Here is a 14,030-nt window from a genome sequence, read left to right on the forward strand (position 1 = left end):
CCCTGCTCTGTGTGTGACAGGGGGCGGTGCCCCAACCCCCTTGATGGGCCCTGCTCTGTGAGTGACAGTGGGGAGCTCCTCAACCCCCTGATCGGCCCTACTCTGTGTGTGACAGGGTACGGAGCCCCAAACCCCCTGATGGGCCCTGCTCTGTGCATGACAGGGGGCAGCGCCCCAACCCCCTGATCCGCTCTGCTCTGTGTGTGACAGGGGGCGGTGCCCCAACTCCCCTATTGGCCCTACTCTGTGCGTGACAGGGGGAGCTCCTCAACCCCCTGATTGATCCTGCTCTGTGTGTGACAGGGTACAGAGCCCCAACCCCCCTGTTGGGCCCTGCTCTGTGTGTGACAGGGGCCAGCGCACCAACCCCCTGATCCGCCATGCTCTGTGCGTGACGGGGGTGGTGCCGCAACTTCCCTATCGACCCTGCCTTGAGTGTGACAGGGGCGGTGCCCCAACCCCCCAATTGGCCGTACCCTGAGCGTGACTAGGGGTGGCATCGCAACCTCCCGATCCGCCCTGCTCTGTGCATGACAGGGGACGGCGCCCCAACTCCCCAATTGGTCCTGCTCTGAGTCTGACCAGGGGCTGCACCTAGGGATTGGGCCTGCCCTCTGCCACCCGGGAGCAGGCCTAAGCCAGCAGGTCGTTATCTCCTGAGGGGTCCCAGACTGCGAGAGGGCACAGGCCTGGCTGAGGGACCCCCTCTCCCCACCGAGTGCACAAATTTTTGTGCACCGGGCCTCTAGTTGATATATAGGCAGCTTTGGCACAAATTTCTAATCATATCATGTGGAAAGAAGGATATAGGAGGAGAGATCATGCTCATATTTAGTAAATCCTTCATTAGTAATAATTTGAGTTTTTATTTGTTGCTTGCAGTTCTTAGGCAACTTTGATGAACCTGCAATAAGGCAAGTACAAAAATCTAGAAAAAATACAAGACAATTTTGTGAATATCGATTTTAAATCAAAGGAATTCTTTGCTGGAAGATTTATCTCTGTGGATTCAGAACAAGAACTACTCTAGGCTCATAGACAGGATGATTAGAAATGGTGGGATAATGGATAATGCTGTTTCTTTAAATATTTTTGTTAGCCCTGGTTACCCCCAACTCTCCCCAAATTATTACTTTTTCCCCTCTTCTGGTATTTCTTTACTGTTCATATACAGAAAAAGAAAGTATGAGAAAATTATATGGTTTGATATCCAAACTCTTTCACAATCTGGTCAGAATATACCTCTTCATTTTTAATATATTGCCATACATTTTCTGTTACAGTTCCCTTAATTTACTTCTTTACCCATTGACTCAAGTATTACCCTATTCTCTCCTGTTTGTTTTATTGTTGCTGTTGTTCACTATGGAGGCCTTAGTTATCATTCCCTTTTTCTTAATTATTTTATGTAGTCACTGTTTTTATACTTAGAAATTACAGCCATTATTAACTTTAAGTTACATTTATTATATAACATATACATTTATATTCCATTAAATAGCTGTTATTTAATGTATGTGTCTTTAATATTTTGCCCAAGATTTCTTTGCAGTCTCGGTATCTAGCACACCGAAGTGTTCAAAAAATGTTTCATGTGGTTACAGATGATGATGAACGTGATGGATTGAAAATCACCTTTGAGCAATGGTGGTTCACATGACACCTGTGTATTTTTCTTTATTTTATAGGTACATTTAGAGAAGAACAGAAATGCACATACCGATCCCTGATACAAGGCTACATCTGCAAAGAGACTGACCAAGTGATCTTAATTCTTGACATTGTTAATGCCACTTGGGCAGTGAGGAAGTTATATCCTGTTGTTTCTGTGACTAGTGGTTTTGTTGACACCTTCAGTAGTGTAAATGACAATACTTCCTGCTCTACTTCAGGGTCTGTATCCACTTTCTATTCCATTATACCCACCAGGGAAATCACCAAGGTCTGCTTTGTGGATCAGACTCCTCACGTTTTGCGTTTTTTTCTATTGGGGAACAAAAGTACCTCCAAACTTCTGTTGGCTGTATTCTACCATGAACTCCAGAGCCCCCGTGTTTTCTTAGGGGAAAGTTTCATCCCACCTATTCTGGTTCAATCAACTTCCTCATTGCTGGATGGGTCTGTTGGTTCCAACTATTTCAGCATCATGGATAACCTCTTGTACGTTGTTCTACAAGGAGAGGAGCTGGTTGAAATACGCTCAGGTGTTTCCATTCATTTGGCCTTCACTGTGCTGTTTTCAGTCCTAGAAAAAGGCTGGGAAATGGTGACCCTTGAAAGACTAACTGAATTCTTACAGATTAGCCAAAACCAAATTAGATTTATTTATGATATGCCTGGCAATGAAGCAACCTTAAAGGCCATTGCTGACCGTGGAGCAAAAAGAAAGCGCAATTGCCCAACTGTACCTTGTGCCAGTTATTATAGAGCTGGTCAACGTAGACCTCTCATGACGGAAATGAACTCATACAGGGTTCCCCCACCAACCACCATGGAAACTATGTCAAAAGTGATGGTCATTGAAATTGGTGATCTGCCAACAGTAAGGAGCCCTGGATGGATTCCATCCTTATCAAGCGACAAATTACAGAATTTGGCTCACCAGGTTATCACCGCTCAACAGACTGGAGTACTAGAGAGTATACTGAATATGACTATTGGAGCCTTACTGGTGACTCACTCAGAGGGAGTCATTGGCTATGGGTAAGTACTAATTATAGTAACTCAAATTGGGGCCGATTTCTTGAGTGCATATTGTACATGTCAATCTATTTATACTGAATTATGTAACCTTTCTGTTTCTTTAGGTAAGAATAAAAACTTAAGGAGCCATTTGTAGACTTAAATTCTCAATTTAAAAATTCTTTATTAAAACTATCTATATATTTATGATTATTTTAATCCCTAGCTAGTCAAAGACATTATATTTTGGTACTTTAAAGTAAAAAGCATGTAGGAAGAGTTTTTTCTAAAGCCACTTGTTTTCACTTCATTGAATTATTTATTAGTGTAATGAATTTAAGCAGTAGGCTAGATTCTGGGGTGGCTAAGGTGAAACAGATATGAACAAAAATAGGACCTATTACCATGCCATAGAGTTATGAGCTAAAACTTCAGTACTGAGGGAGGAAGATGATAATAATTTTGCCTGTAGGTACTGAGGAAAGACTTATACTTTGGAAAATGTTGGAGTGATGATCAGGAGTTTACTAGGCTGAAGCTATGACCCTGATTGGGCTTTCTTTAATCTAGGATGATAAAGTTCTGAAAGGACACCTTTGTCAAATTGTGGGAGGCAGGAGCATCAATGATGCCAAAGATGTTCTTGGCACAGGCCTGTGTAGGATCTGTAATATCCTTTGTTCTGCGTTATTCTGACCCTGTAAGCTTGTATTTTGAAGTTCTCCACTAGATTTCCATTCAATACACATTTCAGAAGTAAATTTACCAGAATGTTTCCCTGATCTTAGTAACTGAAGTCTGTGAAGCACTTATTAAGAAAAGGCAGGGTACATTACTCTCAATTTTATAGACTACGTTAGCAAAGGAATGAAGTCCAAGTTATCTAAGGAATCTGCCATGAGGTCAAGACTGTTGGAGTCCCAAGCCCCAATTTTTAGCAGATACAAAAGAACCAGCCTGAGAGACAATATGAACTTGGCATAATGCTTAGAAAAGATACATAAAACTAGCCACCTCACAAAGGCTTGCTGCTTGGCTATAGAGGGCAAACCTTGAGCAACATGGGTAGTCCCTATAAACTTGTCCTGCCACTGGAAATACAAGCTCAAACCCATGTACAAGTTGAGGTGATGTTGGGTCCCTGAAATAGGAAACTTATTCAGATTCTGAGCTATATTACTCAGCGACATATGAGAGCACTCATATTCTTATAGATTATGCTGCTGTTACTGCTTTTGCATCTTATGTGTGGTAGTGCTAATGAATAAGCAATTAGTATGTAATGGGTATTAATTACTCCTGTACAATCACTCCAATGAATGGGCAAGTTATTCTAAAGTAAAAGGCAAAAAGTAGTATCTTTACATCTGAGGCGTATTCAACTAATACATTGATTGCCTTTTTATACACAGAGCAACATATTTATATGAAAGCTTAGCTTGTGTTTTTGTGTTATATGTTATGTCTTTACAATGGAGATAGGTGTCCTCTTTCCTACAGTACATTTATATGTATGGAATATATAAAAAGAAAACTCAAGCATTTTTTCTGAATTCTGATTGATTTGAAGAGCTGGGGAACTGTTGGCTTAGAATTAAAGCATGCTCCTGGTTGCATGATTGTACAAAATCTATTAAATCTTAAAAAGTTTTACCAACCACTAACCCTTCAATATGTTATTAATGTTATTATGATATTATGCATGATAATATAAGAATCAGGAATCTGAAAAAATTATGCTAATGCATGCTAGCTTATGTTTAAATATGGTTTCTTTCCTTTAGCCCAATTTCATTTAGATCCCTCTTGGTTCTTCTAGTGTATTAGATGTATGAGTGACTAGAGAGAAAAAGAGCTAGTCCATTGCGAAATTTTATTTAGATTTTACAGCACTGAGCTTTTCTAATAGGTTGACATTTAACCATGAGTGATTTTTATATTGTATATTTTAAAAAGTCTCAGTGAATATTTAGTGTTTTACTAGAAGGAGGGAAATGCCAAAGAGTAGAAGCAGTGGAAGTATAACAGAGGAAACCCAGCAAAGAGAGCAGACTGAGAACAAGTTTAGGTACATGCACATACTAGTATGTGTGGACATCATTTTATCATAAGGATGTGAGATAGCTTCAGAAAAAGATTGCCTTTATTGCCCACAATCTGTTGTAGCCAGTGTGTTTTCACTTTGACTCAGATATTTCTGATTTAATAAGAAACTATGTATATTATTGCATCAGTTTTCTGTAGGGATGTATTATATCCCCCATTTCTCTCTATTCCTCTAGTATTTTAAGAAAAATTTTCTTAAAATTTAGACATAAGGCTAAAAAGCAAATAACATGAAGATAAGGACAGGCTGCTTCTTAAGAATACCTGAATAAATATCTGCAGAATGAGAACTGCTTCATCCTAAGGGATTGAGTGAGAATTAGCAAGGATTCCCATGTTCCTAAGAATTGCACAGTCTGGTAAACAACCCTGAAGCCTTGCGTAGGTCCCACGGCCGGCCGGTCCTGTTCTTTCAACTTTGATCATACATTAACAACCTAATGAATTGACCCTGATACAGCAGAAATTAGTCTAGGGACACAGGGCTCTCAGTGAAAAAGCACCACGCACTATTGTTCATGGAATTGATGCATGTCCACAGATTGAGGCCATACCAAATATCTACCTTTCAGGAGGACTATTTCCTGCTTTCAAAAGCTACCAACGTCTGCTTTGTGGGGAGAAATGGGATGCTATCTGCTTTTTAATTCAACTAATGCACAGCGAAGAATTGGGCTCCCCTGGTGTTTATCCTCTGGAGCAGTGGTTCTCAACCTTCCTAATGCCGCGACCCTTTAATACAGCTCCTCATGTTGTGGTGACCCCCAACCATAAAGTTATTTTCGTTGCTACTTCATAACTGTAATTTTGCTGCTGTTATGATTCGTAATGTAAATATCTGATATGCAGGATGTATTTTCATTGTTACAAATTGAACATAATTAAAGCATAGTGATTAATCACAAAAACAATATGTAATTTTATATGTGTTTTCCCATGGTCTTAGGCGACCCCTGTAAAAGGGTCATTCGACCCCCAAAGGGGTCGCGGCCCACAGGTTGGCGACCCACAGGTTGAGAACCGCTGCTCTAGAGGCATCTGAATTTAAGCATCCTCGCTTGGCTTGGTCAGTTCCATGAACCTGTTTCCCATCTTTCAAAACTTTGTTGGCCTCTGTTGTAAGTTGCTCAGTTTTCTCTTGGCTCCTTTATCCTTTTTGACTCACACTATTTTTATTCATTTTTATTAATTTAAGTAATTTCAGTGAAGTAGAGGGAACAGAGATATACCTATGTTCAATCTGCCTGTTTTAAACTAGGTTTTCCCCATGGGGGTCTTAGTTCTATATTTTGTCTTTTATCTGAAATTCTGGAAGTATACATTTTATATTGCTTCTCTTTCTTTTGGTAGCAACTTGATTTTTGCTCTCAAATTTTTTTACCTACTTTCTCTTCTTCTCCCCCCTTCTACTGCTTCATTAAAAAAAATTTCTTTGTCATATTGTAAAATGAAATATACTTATTTTTTAGTGGAAGTTTAACTAATGAAGTGTCAAAGCTATTAGTGGTTGACAGAATTTCTAAAGTGACCTCCCGTTGATTTGTTAATCCCAGGAACCTATGAATAGGATCAGATTGCAGTTCTGTGAACACACTGTGTTACAGAGAACAGTTTACCTTAAGGTGCAGAGAATATCCAGGATATGTGGGTGGAGCCCTTAAAGGCGGAGAGCTTTCTCCTGCTGTGGCAAAGAAGGAGGCACAGACAGTCACCGTGTGAGAGGACTTGAAGGATCACTACTTTTAAGATGGAAGGGAACACGTGAGAAAAAAATAGGCGGGCTCCATGAATACGGAGCAGACATTGGCTAATAGCCAGCAAGGAAATAGGGACCTCAATGCTATAATTACAAGGAAATAAACTCTCCAGCAATCTGAATGCATTCAGAAGTGGATTCATCCCCAAAGCCTCCACCCAAGCATTGAATTTAATCAAGCCTGTCTGGGCTCTTAACCCACAACCTAGAGATAGCACATTTGTGTTATGTTAGGGCACCCCATTGGTGTGATTTGTTATGCAGCAATAGAAAACGAGTATGCCCGCTCACACAAAGCTCCTTCTCTGTGACATTGCCACAAACCTTGGGCCCTGAAACCAGACTTACTGAGGATGAGCATGACACTCTGGGAGTATGTATCCGTACGTTTTCATACCTATCATGTGAACAGCCTTTTTAGTTCCCTTGTTCTGTGTAAGGAGCACGCTATGAAGCTGACTTGAGACAGAGAAGAAAACTAGGAGAGACCATCGGTGAGACGAGTCTATTGGCACTCATTCTCGTTTAGCATCTTCTCTAGGCCCCCTGGGCGCCTGCTTTGTAGGAAATAGCTATTTGGAGTTTGCAAAAGCAAAATCTTTCTCTCAGTAAGGGAGGATATTCTTCCCAAGACGGGCAGAATTCTCATCCAGGAAGAGATTGCTATACTGGCCAGTTTGTCTCTTTCCTTCTTCATGGCAAAACCATGGCTTCATTGTCAAAGAATGTTTCTGCACCATTTCTTCTGTTCACCACTTTGTTTAGTTAAGTGGATGGCAAAATTGTCATAATGGTATTTCATATATGTGGCTTTGTGGGAAAATGAGATGCTCTGCATAAGCAAAATTTCCATTTAATTAAAAATTGCCCTTTTATCACTATATTTTTTAAAAGCTTTAATCTCTTAAACTTAAAAAATACTACCATATTATCCAGCCTTATTAAATGGAAAATAATGTATATTATTCACATTTTTATTGAGGGTTCATGGCCATTATCAAAGCTATCATTTATTCTATAGCCCTGTTTCTGCAGTGATACCCTTAGGGACCATTGTTCTTATACTAAATGTTTGATTCTACTTCTAAACGTTTGATTCTACTTCTGCATATTTTTTCCTGCTACTTTCCTTATAAATGGGATGTTAATTGTGATCCATTGCTGCTGTTAACGTATCTGTATCCAGCAGTTTCCCATCCACATACACATGTACTTCTAATTCCAAAATCCAACCTCACTACCTTAAAATCAAGTAATTTATATTTATTTGTACAGATGGTGAAGTTGTAGGTAAATATAATAAAGAAATACGAAAGTTTAATGTTTTATATTACACAAACATTAATTGAACTGCTATTATGTGGCTCATATGAAAATTTAGAGATTTTAAAATTAATGGGTAGGCAAAAAATCACATTTATGTAACTATTTAATAAGAATGTTGTATGAAATCTCATTATTGTATGTCTATTACAAAGATATCACTGATTCAATATTATTGCTTAACCATTAATTTAGTTTTTTGTAAAATTGGCTTGAGTACATTTTTATCTTTATCATATTTATTAGGTATTCAGGGCTTCAACTTACTATTAAATCCCCAAGAGTACTGAAGCACAGTGCCATGTCAATAAATGATCATTAAGTACTAACTGCAAATATGGAAATGTAACCTGCTTGGCTTCTTTGTCATTCTAATACTCTTGTGCAACCAATATCTTGTATTAAGTCTCATTCATCAGAAAAATCTTAAGTGATTTGTTTTCCTTGTCCGAATTTGATTGCTACAGCACCCCAGTGTTGAAAATTTTAATTTTTTTGTGTATTATCTTAAAAATGTGTTCAGAGTTTCCATTATTCCAGATATTTATGCTGTATTTATTATTAAAAAATTATTTTAAATAATGTACTAATTAAAGTACTTAGGTTTTGACCTCTGATTTGACCTTGTGGGAAGACATGCTGTGTTTACTCTGTGTCCGTACATACCCTGGCACACTGCAACCTCCACCTAGAGTTACTCAATCTCAAATCTTGATTTGAATTGAATAATTCCAGAGACCCTCAAGAATTTAATAATAGGTGTTAGAACATAGCAGTAAGCACACCACCTGAGGAGTGTGCCAAAACTTGAAGTTAGCCAGGCCAAGATAGGTAGTGGCTTTCCAGAGGCGTTTAATGACCTAAGGGCAGAAGTAGGGCATGGTGGATACTGATTTGCCCTAGGGTTAGTATAGTAATATGTATTGGGTGCTTGCAATGTGCCAGGTCTGGAACCGCTATGCTATCGTGCAGGAAGGAAACACTGGGGTCATAAAACATTTCTTCTCTCTCAGAAGTTCACAGCAGCTAAGGGCATCTGGCTAGGTTTGATAGGGAACATAAGGATTATAAAATACAGCAGTCCCCTCTTATTCATGGTTTTGCTTTCTGAGGTTTCAGTTAACCGTAGTCAATTGTGGTCCAAAAATATTTAATAAAGAATTCCATAAATAAACAATTCATAGATTTTAAATTGTGTGGGGGTTTTAGTGGCATAATTTTAAAAAATGATGGAAATGCTCAGGACACCCTGACACACTTCATTAAAACATGGGGCTCTTTTATAGGAACCTGATTTAGTAATGTTGAAGAGGCAAAGGTAGTGAGGAAGTATCTCTAACCCCTCAACCGCCTCCCCCCGCCCCCATGCCTGCACCTTAGGTCTTGCCCAGAGCCAGCTTTCACCAATAGGATTTATTTATTTACTGAATTTGTCATGCAAATATAAATAACCCCCCACTCCCTTTAGAGGGTACGCAGTTTGGATCTGGCAAATTGAAAAGCAAGGGTTGAGATGCATAGTGGTGATTTCTGAACTGGGAAATTTCTGAATTCTCTTTATCTTTCTTTTAGTTTACACTGAGCCTTGAAAGGGGTGGGGGGATTCTTTCACATACTTGACTGGGTGTTGGAAGCTGTTAACTAGTGGTTAGAACTGGGAGGATTGGAGGGAACTTTCCTCCCCCATTTTTTAAAGTTTGGCTGTAGGTCTTTCTGCCCGCAGGCTACAGTCACATTAGTGGTTGGAAATTGGATAAGGACAGCACAATGACAAATCCAGGTTGCTTGCAATAAGTTGCTAATCCCTTTGCTTTAATATCGGAGCAGCGTATAATGATGTTTGGACATCACTCCAGTTTACTGACGACCCCACTGGGGCCAGCAATAGAACCTTACAACTGTCTAACAAGGTGTCAGGTGACTCCCGTCGTCACAGCAACGGACACTGGAATCTAATCTTCCCTCCATCCCTTCTAGCACCCAATAACGCCTAGATTATATAAGTGGCCCATCATTGCTTGGTAACTTGAATCAATTAACGTTAATTCGCACAATGCTATGATGTATTGTGATCACTTTCATTTCAGGGAAGGGGGAGAAATTGCTATAAGTCACCTAAAATGAGGTTGTCTGTGGTGCTGAGGTATTAATTGGGTGTCCATATTAAATGCAAAAGGAGCCCCATCGTGAAAGGAAAGTGGATGAGTGACTCTCTTGGCTGCTATTGACCTATCAGAAGAAGACAGTGCCCTTTTCCTTTGCTTTTATCTATTACAGTTTTCCCTATTGCGTGTCAAGTTGATGTATTATAAAAAATTCATTTGGTGACCTTTCACCCCCTTAGCAGATTAAACAATTTCACTTCGATGGCATCATTAACAGGACCCTGCATTTAATGATGATTTCTCTAAAAGGCCACGGAGATTCGATTTTAAGCTAACAGATTTATTGCACTATTATAACATATCGTAAAAAACTGTACCACCTACGGTCAGGTTTTAGGATAGAAACTGCTTAAGAGTTTATGTGGAGCTTAAAGTGGTATTACCTTGGGATATGCTGTAGCAGCAAGTCTCTGACCTCCAGTGAGATGCTGTTTACATTTAATAAGAGATGTTTGCTCACAATAAACTTTAAAGTGTGTCAGGGGCAGGCCTTTCAGCGGGTGTTCAGGCAGTTGGTTCCCGTCCCTTCGTCTGCAGACATCAGTGTTCTTGTGTCAGGATCTTTGATGGAGCCTTTCAGTTTCTTTAGCCCACGCTGCTGGCCTAAATTCTGTCCCACACCAGAAAGCATTTAAGAACTAGGTTAGGGGAGAAATAGGAGCTGGTAACAATGTTATAATTTTCCAATAATCTGAGACCCATAGAAGAATAGAAGTAATAGCATAGATTTTTTTTAAAAAAAAATCTGTTTTCAATTATTCCCTTTAAAAAAATTAAAAGGGGGCCTTGCCCACTCAGGTTAAGCAAACTAATAAATGGTGATGGGGCTATTGTATATTCCGTTTCCAGTGAGCGACTGTAGCACAGGTCAGAGCCTTAGCTGACCAAAGTGGGCTCTTAGGACTACTCTGCCCCATATCCCAGAATTCTCGGGGGGAGGGAAATTGCTTCCTACGGAAACTTCATAGTTCATGATCCACTGTATTTCCTCTTTCTAGGGTTGATTGTCACTTTTATCTGACATACACCTTCCATGCCAAATAAATATTTTATTCTTTTCTCCTCGCATACATACACAAATTAAAATAAAAGGTTGGGAATAAAGTATCTGATTCAAGCATTTAATTGATGGCAAAATAAGCTACTTTAAAAAAAAATCAAATCTTTTTTTTGTTAGACTTGGCTTAAGTTGTATAGAGGATAAGTCACTATGGGATGTTCTATATTAGGGTAATATATGTGATATATGATGTTTATCTTTTAGATTTCCATTTAATTGCTAAAAATCTGTTATATGCCTATGATGTATAGTACATAATAGGCTTGATCCTATATAATAAAAGCCCAGCAACCAAAGGGCAGAAAGACCAGAATGACCGGTTGATCAGTCACTATGACATACACTGACCAACAGGGGACAGACGCTCAACACAGGAGCTGCCCCCGGTGGTCAGTGCGCTCCCACAGCAGGAGCAGCCACTCAGAGGGTGGGTCCACAGTCACTTGGGGCTGAGCACTGCTCCCACAGCAGGCCTATCCCTGCAGGCCATGCCCCAACAAGTGCATGAATCCCATGTACTGGGCTTCTAGTAGATATATAATCTATAATGCTTTTCTTAAATGTTTTTATTAATTTGAGAAAGAGAGAGAAAGAGAGAGGGAAAGAGAAACATCGATAAGAGAGAAGCATCAATCAGCTGCCTCCTGCATGTTTTCTACTGGGGATTGAGCAGGCAACCTGGGTATGTGCCCTGACTGGTAATCAAATAGGTGACCTTTTGGTGCATGGGATGACACTTAATCAAATGAGCCACACTGGCCAGGGCTATAATATTCTTTTAATAAAGCTATCTTGGTCATCAAAAATAACAAAGCTATTGGAAACACATGCTTTAAGGTATCATGAATTATATAACCGTTTTATTTTATTCTATTTTATTGCTAAGTCATATCAGCAATTAATGTGCTGAAAGGGGTGAGAAACAATATAGCTCATTGGTAACTTGCTCTAGACCTTGGTCATGCATGTACTATTTGTAAGACCTTTGGCAGGTTACTTTAGTCCAGTGGTTCTCAACCTTCTGGCCCTTTAAATACAGTTCCTCATGTTGTGACCCAACCATAAAATTATTTTCGTTGCTATTTCATAACTGTAATGTTGCTACTGTTATGAATTGTCATGTAAATATCTGATATGCAGGATGGTCTTAGGCGACCCCTGTGAAAGGGTCATTCGACCGCCAAAGGGGTCGTGACCCACAGGTTGAGAACCACTGCTTTAGTCCTTTTGGACCTCAGTTTCTTCATGTATAAATAAGAGTACCCACCTTATAGTATCATTTTAAAGATGCGATGAGTTTATACAAGGAAAGCTTAGAATAGTACCTGGTACACAGTACTCAGCATATATTAATTATGAGTATTATTCTCCCCAAAGGCTTCATTCATTAAAGTTAAAAGAAAAATCAGTTAATTCCATGGTTATTGAAACTAGTGCAAGCACAGTATGGAGATGACAAGTATGGAAGGGCTCTTGTGGGAATTAAATGAGCTATTCCATGTCTAACATCTGTGCTGGGGCTTTGCTCTCAGGCATCTCCTCTCAGCTCCCAGTGATGTCATCATGGTACCAGAATCAGCCATGGAGAAAGTATTCATACCATAGAAACTGGAAAACACTAGGCATCAGGGTCTTTGAGGGGAGAGCTGGTTCACTGGCATACTACTGAACATATCTCCACTGTCTAAGTCTTATAATTTGCTAAATTCCTTCACTGGGGTCTTTGGGGAGCTTATATCATTAAACTGTGATAAAAAGATAAGTTCATAATTAGTGCTTCTGCCCCCACCCCCTAACACCCAGTCCATTCTTTACCATGGCTTAGCAAAAATTTATATATATAAAAGCCAAGCAACCAGAACTGCAGATGGATGGAATGACCAGAAAAACCGGTCGCTATGACGCACACCACCTGTGCCCCCACCCCCACCCCCGCTGTCCCCTTTCCTGATTGGCAATCCCCTATTGGGGGAGGGGGTGTTCAACCAACCCCCACCGACCCAACCCAATCGGCCCCCATTGAATTCGAGCACCAGGCCTCTAGTGTTAAATAAAAATACAATTATTATTCAGTTACAATGTAATGTTCACTAAAAAGTGTATTATTTTCTAGATTCAAAGGCAGATATTTTCACTGCTAATAATGGATTATGGCAAATAGCTACTACAGTAATATTTGTAAGCTTATGGCTTTATTCCATTTTGTTTTACATGTGCCAGAAATACAAGCAACTTTAAAACTGGGAACTCGATATATATTCGGCCCTATGCTCTTTCAGTCCTAGTCCAGCCTTCAGATGGAGAAGTGGGGAAAGAACTTCCAGTACAACCACAGCTCATTTTTCTGGATAAGCAGGTAACTTGTTCATGGGTGATCCTTAAAGCTGGGTAACATGTACTCAGTGCAGATTCCATTGTCATGGTACATACTTACAGAATGCCTCCTGGGTGACATTTGCTGCACTTAGAACTTCTCGTGACTTCTGTCATCCTCCCTCCACTTCATGGCCTGCTTTCCTTCTGCTTCATATGGATGCCCAGATTTTGATTAAGAGTAAAAATAAAATTTGGATAATTTTCCTCCCCAAGCAAATTCTTGAAGTAGATCTCTAGCATCTTCTCGGAAATCTGACCTTCTCAAAGAGGTAGAACTATATCTGAAGAAGTCATTTCATATGCTAATGAGGGAATTCATGCCATCACATCTGCATTATAGTTTTGTAGAATTTTTTTTTGTAGGATTTTTTTAATCTTTATTGCTTTCCACTTTTATTTTATTTTAAATGATTTCCCTCATAGGTGGTTAAGCAAATCATTAACAAGAGGTTTCACTGCTTAATTCTAATTTCAATGGCCATGCCCTCTGTTTCTATTTTATCTTTTCTGTATTTACTAAAGTTATGGAAGAAAATAAAGTGAAATAAGCTAATTAAATCTG

General features: G+C 39.5%; 1 protein-coding gene across 1 annotated transcript in view; it reads left to right on the forward strand.

Annotated features, from left to right (window-relative positions):
- The window catches only part of PKHD1 (PKHD1 ciliary IPT domain containing fibrocystin/polyductin), a 409,206-nt gene that overhangs the window by 363,377 nt on the left and 31,799 nt on the right, over positions 1-14,030 (forward strand). Inside the window, exons 61-62 of the mRNA XM_059701438.1 lie at positions 1,689-2,703; positions 13,313-13,448. Of these exons, the coding sequence (XP_059557421.1) occupies positions 1,689-2,703; positions 13,313-13,448 (1,151 nt within the window). The remainder of the gene's footprint in view (positions 1-1,688; positions 2,704-13,312; positions 13,449-14,030) is intronic.

This window comes from Myotis daubentonii, chromosome 6, assembly GCF_963259705.1.
Source record: "Myotis daubentonii chromosome 6, mMyoDau2.1, whole genome shotgun sequence".
NCBI classification, from domain to species: Eukaryota; Metazoa; Chordata; class Mammalia; order Chiroptera; family Vespertilionidae; genus Myotis; species Myotis daubentonii.